This window comes from Salmo salar, unplaced genomic scaffold (genome assembly GCF_965601325.2).
Source record: "Salmo salar unplaced genomic scaffold, fSalSal1 ptg000005l, whole genome shotgun sequence".
In the NCBI taxonomy this organism is placed as follows: domain Eukaryota; kingdom Metazoa; phylum Chordata; class Actinopteri; order Salmoniformes; family Salmonidae; genus Salmo; species Salmo salar.
Window position 1 is genome coordinate 6,162 of NW_027675309.1, and position 8,786 is coordinate 14,947.

The following is an 8,786-nucleotide window of genomic DNA, read 5'->3' on the forward strand; positions in this document are numbered from 1 at the left end:
CTTCCCAAGCAATTATCTCCCGGTGTCACACGATGCTAGGCTAACCTCTTGCTGGCTAATACCTCCACAACGAGACGGTAGCTTCAGTCTTTACTAAGTTTTAGCTAAATTATAACAACTCTTTTATTAAATAAAACATGTATTTCCCTTCATGTCTTAGTAGCTATGGGTTTTGTTGTAGTTCTGTCGTCTTCTTTTATAATTTTTCTTCACCAACCGTCCTGAGGTAAAACGTCCATCCTTTCATCAACGTCTTTTTCCCTCCCGTTAACCAGGTCAACTCCCATTGGCCACAACTTAACAAGCGACCTTATTGGTCAAAACGTAAACTTCAAAGTAAAACAAACTATTCACTTATACATTAAATAAATATTTCTTCAAAAAGCATAATGCATTAACAACATTACAGTTTAGGAGAAATTCAATCATCTTTTAAATATAATACCAATTAATTATAACAAATAAACTCAATACTTGGTTCAAACAAGGGTATTACACAAACATACAGTCAATAATACAGTAGAAAATAAGTCTATATACAATGTGAGCAAATGAGGTGAGATAAGGGAGGTAAAGGCAAAAAAAGGCCATGGTGGCAAAGTAAATACAATATAGCAAGTAAAACACTGGAATGGTAGACATGCAGTGGAAGAAAGTGCAAAGTAGAAATAGAAATAATGGGGTGCAAAGGAGCTAAATAAATAAATACAGTAGGGGAAGAAGTAGTTGGGCTAAATTATAGATGGGATATGTACAGGTGCAGTAATCTGTGAGCTGCTCTGACAGCTGGTGCTTAAAGCTAGTGAGGGAGATAAGTGTTTCCAGTTTTAGAGATTTTTGTAGTTCGTTCCAGTCATTGGCAGCAGAGAACTGGAAGAAGAGGCGGCCAAAGGAGGAATTGGCTTTGGGGGTGACCAGTGAGATATACCTGCTGGAGCGCGTGCTACAGGTGGGTGCTGCTATGGTGACCAGTGAGCGGAGATAAGGGGGGACTTTACCTAGCAGGGTCTTGTAGATGACCTGGAGCTAGTGGGTTTGGCGACGAGTATGAAGCGAGGGCTAGACAACGAGAGGGTACAGGTCGCAGTGGTGGGTAGTACAGTGGGGGAAAAAAAGTATTTGATCCCCTGCTGATTTTGTACGTTTGCACCCTGACAAAGAAATGATCAGTCTCTAATTTTAATGGGAGGTTTATTTGAACAGTGAGAGACAGAATAACAACAAAAAATCCAGAAAAACGCATGTGAAAATATTATACAATTATTTGCATTTTAATGAGGGAAATAAGTATTTGACCCCTCTGCAAAACATGACTTAGTACTTGGTGGCAAAACCCTTGTTGGCAATCAGAGGTCAGACGTTTCTTGTAGTTGGCCACCAGGTTTGCACACATCTCAGGAGGGATTTTGTCCCACTCCTCTTTGCAGATCTTCTCCAAGTCATTAAGGTTTCAAGGCTGAAGTTTGGCAACTCAAACCTTCAGCTCCCTCCACAGATTTTCTATGGGATTAAGGTCTGGAGATTGGCTAGGCCACTCCAGGACCTTAATGTGCTTCTTCTTGAGCCACTCCTTTGTTGCCTTGGCCGTGTGTTTTGGGTCATTGTCATGCTGGAATACCCATCCACAACCCATTTTCAATGCCCTGGCTGAGGGAAGGAGGTTCTCACCCAAGATTTGACGATACATGGCCCCGTCTATCGTCCCTTTGATGCAGTGAAGTTGTCCTGTCCCTTAGCAGAAAAACACCCCCAAAGCATAATGTTTCCACCTCCATGTTTGACGGTGGAGATGGTGTTCTTGGGGTCATAGGCAGCAATCCTCCTCCTCCAAACACAGCGAGTTGAGTTGATGTCAAAGAGCTCCATTTTGGTCTCATCTGACCACAACATTTTCACCCAGTTGTCCTCTGAATCATTCAGATGTTCATTGGCAAACTTCAGACGGGCATGTATATGTATTCTTGAGCAGGGGGACCTTGCGGGCGCTGCAGGATTTCAGTCCTTCATGGCGTAGTGTGTTACCAATTGTTTTCTTGGTGACTATGGTCCCAGCTGCCTTGAGATTATTGACAAGATCCTCCCGTGGAGTTCTGGGCTGATTCCTCACCGTTTTCATGATCATTGCAACTCCACGAGGTGAGATCTTGCATGGAGCCCCAGGCCGAGGGATATTGACAGTTCTTTTGTGTTTCTTCCATTTGCGAATAATCACACCAAATGTTGTCACCTTCTCACCAAGCCGCTTGGCGATGGTCGTGTAGCCCATTCCAGCCTTGTGTAGGTCTACAATCTTGTCCCTGACATCCTTGGAGAGCTCTTTGGTCTTGGCCATGGTGGAGAGTTTGGAATCTGATTGATTGATTGCTTCTGTGGACAGGTATCTTTTTTACAGGTAACAAGTTGCGGTTAGGAGCACTCCCTTTAAGAGTGTGCTCCTAATCTCAGCTCGTTACCTGTATAAAAGACACCTGGGAGCCAGAAATCTTTCTGATTGAGACGGGGTCAAATACTTATTTCCCTCGTTAAAATGCAAATCAATTTATAACATTTCTGACATGAGTTTTTTTGGATGTTTTGGTTGTTATTCTGTCTCTCACTGTTCAAATAAACCATTAAAATTATAGACTGATCCTTTCTTTGTCAGTGGGCAAACGTACAAAATCAGCAGGGGATCAAATACTTTTTTCCCCCACTGTATATGGGGCTTTGGTGACAAAACGGATGGCACTGTGATAGACTGCATCCAATTTATTGAGTAGGGTATTTGGAGGCTATTTTGTAAATGACATCGCCGAAGTCGAGGATCGGTAGGATGGTCAGTTTTATAAGGGTATGTTTGGCCGCATGAGTGAAGGATGCTATGTTGCGAAATAGGAAGCCAATTCTAGATTTAATTTTGGATTGGAGATGCTTATAGTGAGTCTGGAAGGAGAGTTTACAGTCTAACCAGACACCTAGGTATTTGTAGTTGTCCACATATTCTAAGTCAGAACCGTCCAGAGTAGTGATGCTGGACAGGCGGGCAGGTGCAGGCAGCGATCGGTTGAAGAGCATGCATTTAGTTTTACTTGTATTTAAGAGCAGTTGGAGGCCACGGAAGGAGAGTTGTATGGCATTGAAGCTCGTCTGGAGGTTAGTTAACACAGTGTCCAAAGAAGGGCCAGAAGTATACAGAATAACACCAATAACAGAGGGGGTCTGATCTTTGTGCCTCAGTAAATTTTTCATTCATCATCATTAACGATTTATTCATGATTATTCATAATCATGGTAGCATCCACATGAATGTAGAAGTGTTCTGAAACATCTTCTATTCTTACTGACAATACAAGTGAAGTGACTCCAAAATGACAGGACATTATTTACCATTGAGTTTCTATTAGGAAAAAACACAATCCAAAACACAACCAAGACAATCTGCAAATGCATTCAACAAGTTAGTAGAATCACAAGCTTGATGTAATCACTGCAGGCATGGAATATGGGACTAAATACTGAACTTATGACTACTTTAATACAATATAAGTGAATTTGTCCGAATATGTACAACTTTTTCAAATGGGAGAACTAAATACATAAAGTGCTGTCCTTTCTTAACAGTAACACAGCTATGTATGAAAATACCCTCAAATAAAAGGTGACATTCTGTACTGTCACCTGATATGAAAAATTCTATCTCAAATCCAAAATGCTGGAGCATAGCACCACATTTAAAACTATAAGCTTCACTGTCCAAACACATATGGTGTGGACTATGTGTGTCTGGTAAACACATGTGGATCTGGTGAACAGTTATCACTTGTTGACCAACTACAGGAATACTGACCTCAGAGTCTCCAGTCTGCAGTGTGGATCCTCCAGTCCAGCAGAGAGCAGCTTCACTCCTGAATCCTTCAGGTCATTGTTACTCAGGTCCAGCTCTCTCAGGTGTGAGGGGTTTGACCTCAGAGCTGAGACCAGAGAAGCACAGCCTTCCTCTGTGACTCCACAGCCTGACAGCCTGACAAAGAGATCATCATGACTTCACAAACACACTGTTAATTTAACACCAGTAGTGTAGAAGGACAACGGTAGATGCATTAGGTTTATTCTCTCAAACAACATATAGATTTGTATGGTCATAATGTTATACTAATGTGAAAATCAATGCATTTATTCAATATGTTATTCAATATAATATTATATACATATTACACTACATATTTTTCTCTAAACTGAATATTGCTTCCTGATGATTAGTTCTTGTATGTCATTTTATGTACTCACAGAGCAGCTCTGGAGGCTTTGAACACTGGCAGCAGCCTCAGAAGACCTTTCTCTGATCTGGAGTATTTCTTCAGGTCAAACACATCCAGCTCCTTTTCTGAAGTCAGCAACACAAAGACCAGAGCTGACCACTGTGCAGGTGACAGGTTGGGTTCTGAGAGACTTCCTGATCTCAGGTAGCTTTGGATCTCCTCCACTAGAGAATGGTCATTCAGTTCATTCAGACAGTGGAACAGATTGATGCTCCTCTCTGGAGAGGGATTCTCCCTGATCTTCTCCTTGATGTACTTGACTGTTTCTTCATGGGTCTGTGAGCTGATTCTTGTCTTTGTCAGTAGACCTCGTAAGTGCTTCTGATTGGACTCCAGTGAGAGGCCCAGAAGGAAGCGGAGGAAAAGGTCCAGGTTTCCCATCTCACTGTGTAAGGCTTTATCCACAGCACTCTTGTAGACAGTAACTTCAGACTTGTCTCTGAACAGCAGAGAAAATATACTGGACTTTGTTTGCTGTTCGTCCATGAGATTCTCATTGTTGTTGATGAATGAGAGGAACACATACACAGCAGCCAGAAACTCCTGAATGCTCAGATGCACGAAGCAGTACACCTTCATCTGGTGCAGAACACATTCCTCTTTAAAGAGCTGTGTGCACAATCCTGAGTACACTGAGGCTTCATTGACATCAATGCCAGCCTCTTTCAGGTCTTTTTCATAGAAAATCAGATTGCCCTTCACAAGCTGTTGAAAAGCCAGTTTTCCCAGTGACAGAATGCTCTCTTTATTCAAGTGTGGATCTGTCTCTTCTTTCCCAAGATACTTTTCATTCTTCTGTTTGGTATGAAACACCACAAGGTGTGTGTACATCTCAGTCAGAGTCTTGGGCATCTCTTCTGTCTTATGTTTCAGCATGTGTTCGAGGACTGTTGCAGAAATCCAACAGAAGACTGGAATGTGGCACATGATGTGGAGGCTCCTTGATGTCTTTATGTGTGAGATGATTCTGCTGCCCAGCTCCTCATCACTGAATCTCTTCCTGAAGTACTCCTCCTTCTGTGGGTCATTGAACCCTCGTACCTCTGTCACCTGGTCAACACACCCTGAAGGGATCTTATTGGCTGCTGCAGGTCGGGTAGTTATCCAGAGGAGAGCAGAGGGAAGCAGATTTCCCTTGATGAGATTTGTCAGCAGAACATCCACTGAGGTTGACTCTGTGACGTTACAACAGATCTTGTTCTTCTGGAAGTCTAAGGGCAGTCGGCACTCATCCAGACCATCAAAGATGAACAGAACTTTGTACTTGTTGTAGATGGAGATTCCTGATTGTTTGGTTTCCATTGAGAAGTGATAGAGAAGTTCAATCAAAGTGTGTTTGTCCTCTTTCATCAAATTCAGCTCCCGAAAAGGGAATGAAAACACAAATTGAACATCCTGATTTGCTTTTCCTTCAGCCCAGTCCAGAATGAACTTCTGCACAGAGACTGTTTTTCCAATGCCAGCGACTCCCTTTGTCAGCACAGTTCTGATACGTTTGTCTTGTCCAGTTAAGGGTTTGAAGATGTCGTTACATTTGATTGCAGTCTCTGGTCTTGCTTGTTTCCTGGTTGTTGTCTCAATCTGTCTCAGCTCATGTTCATTATTGACCTCTCCTGTTCCTCCCTCTGTGATGTAGAGCTCTGTGTAGATCTTATTGAGAAGTGTTGGGTTTCCTTGTTTAGCGATCCCCTCAAATACACATTGAACCTTCTTCTTTAGATTAGATTTGAGTTCACGTTGGCAAATCACAGCAGGATCATCTGAATCTAGAAATAACACAGAGGATATTAATGTTACGTCTGTTTTAATGCCTACAGTATTGTAGGACTGTTATAACATTTTAAATTATAATCATTTATCCCCTTAACTGTCTGTATAAATGTGTAAATGTTTTCATAATGCATTACAGACTGGTGTGACTGATTATAATAATATTGGTGTTATTGATGGTATTATTAATGTTGTCTCTCTCTCTCTCTCTCTCTCTCTCTCTCTCTAAATTAATCACCACAACACATCCCTGCTGCTACTTGATGAGGTCACTAGGTGTTGTGTTAAGGCTGCGACAATATCATTGAGTTACACAGCTACTTTAGCTGTACTTTAGCTACAGCTTTTAAATGTTATAAAACAGCATTCAGCATGAGGCAGACAGATCTTACATTTCTCCAGTGTGTCAGCAAGCTCCTTCTGGTTCATTTTCCTCAGGACGTGCAGTGTGATCTTCAGAGCCCCCTCTCTGGCACTGCTCTCCTGCTTCTCATCTTCAGCATCCACCACTTCCTCATCCTGCTTCTGACTCTCAAAGCATTCTGTGAGTTCTGGACTAAGAATCTTCTTGAACATCTTCAGCTCGTTCTTCACAAATGTCATCATTTTCTCTTCAAGCAACTAAAATAAATCAAGTAAATAAGTTAAGCAAGAGAAGAAATGCTTTCTCATTAACACATTAATGAATAATTGACAGATCAACTTTACTTGAGGTCAACAAAAACAAATGTACATAACAGGACCACATACACTGAATATAGAGTCCAGGTCTGTTTGATGACTCTGGGAAGACTGACCACTGAGAATCTCTGACTCTGATCTCTCCTGTTGGTTTCTGTGGACAAAACATGAGATTACATCTCCTCATCCAGGGAGTACACACACACACACACACACACACACACACACACACACACACACACACACACACACACACACACACACACACACACACACACACACACACACACACACACACACACACACACACACACACACACACACACACACGGAGGGAATGTTGTGTTTGTTTAATATTGTTTTAGGACTATGAAAATGGACTAAAGGATTAGTCTATGGATTATGAAAACAACAAAATAAATGTGAAAATGTGAGAGGAGAAATGACTAGAGACAGTGTTGTTTAACTCACTGACCATGACCCATGAGTTCTTCTTACCTTTGTTCAGTAGAAAAGTCTCCCTCTCTAAAGGATATAGGAGGCGCCATAGACTGGTCACTCTTCATGGACACACAGCTGGGTACAGGGGAGGCTGGTCTCTCCTGCTTGATTGGACTTCAACACAACAGAGACAAACATTACATCTCTCTTCTACTCTGAGCTCAGATTGGAAACATAAGAAGAGCTCTGGATCAGACAGACAGACAGACAGACAGACAGACAGACAGACAGACAGACAGACAGACAGACAGACAGACAGACAGACAGACAGACAGACAGACAGACAGACAGACAGACAGACGGAGATAGATACACAGACAGACAGACAGACAGACAGACAGACAGACAGACAGACAGACAGACAGACAGACAGACAGATACACAGACAGACGGAGATAGATACACAGACAGACAGACAGACAGACAGACAGACAGACAGACAGACAGACAGACAGACAGACAGACAGATACACAGACAGACGGAGATAGATACACGGACAGACAGACAGACAGACAGACAGACAGACAGACAGACAGACAGACAGACAGACAGACAGACAGACAGACAGACAGACAGACAGACAGACAGATACACAGACAGACGGAGATAGATACACAGACAGACAGACAGACAGACAGACAGACAGACAGACAGACAGACAGACAGACAGACAGACAGACAGACAGACAGACAGACAGACAGACAGACAGACAGCAAAATACACACAGACAGAGAGACAGGCAAAGAGACAGACAGACAGATAGACAGACAGAGAGACACACACACAAGGAGGGAATATTGTGTTTGTTTAATATTGTTTTAGGACTATGAAAATGGACGAAAGGATTAGCCTATGGATTATGAAAACTACAAAAAGAAAATGGTAAAATGGGAGAGTAGAAATGACTAGAGACAGTGTTGTTTAATTCACTGACCATGACCCATGAGTTCTTCTTACCTTTGTTCAGTAGAAAAGTCTCCCTCTCTAAACTTCATAGGAGGTTCCATAGACTGGTCACTCTTCATGGACACACAGCTGGGAACAGGGGAGGCTGGTCTCTCCTGCTTGATTGGACTTCAACACAACAGAGACAAACATTACATCTCTCATCTACTCTGATCTCAGATTGGAAACATAAGAAGAGCTCTGGATCAGACAGACAGACAGACAGACAGACAGACAGACAGACAGACAGACAGACAGACAGACAGACAGACAGACAGACAGACAGACAGACAGACAGACAGACAGACAGACAGACAGACAGACAGACAGATACACAGACAGACGGAGATAGATACACAGACAGACAGACAGACAGACAGACAGACAGACAGACAGACAGACAGACAGACAGACAGATACACAGACAGACGGAGATAGATACACAGACAGACAGACAGACAGACAGAGATAGATACACAGACAGACGGAGATAGATACACAGACAGACGGAGATAGATACACAGACAGACGGAGATAGATACACAGACAGACGGAGATAGATAGACAGACAGACAGACAGACAGACAGA

At 42.5% G+C, this 8,786-nt stretch overlaps 1 protein-coding gene across 1 annotated transcript; it reads right to left on the reverse strand.

The window, feature by feature from the left end:
* Nucleotides 1-4,262: 4,262 nt before the first annotated feature.
* On the reverse strand, nucleotides 4,263-6,902 carry LOC145865965 (NLR family CARD domain-containing protein 3). Its single transcript, XM_082970856.1, has 2 exons — nucleotides 6,461-6,902; nucleotides 4,263-6,064 (listed from the first exon to the last, which is right to left on the reverse strand). The coding sequence occupies exons 1-2, from the start codon at nucleotides 6,672-6,674 to the stop codon at nucleotides 4,263-4,265; spliced, it is 2,016 nt and encodes a 671-aa protein (XP_082826982.1). The 5' UTR covers nucleotides 6,675-6,902.
* Between the last annotated feature and the right edge of the window lie 1,884 nt (nucleotides 6,903-8,786).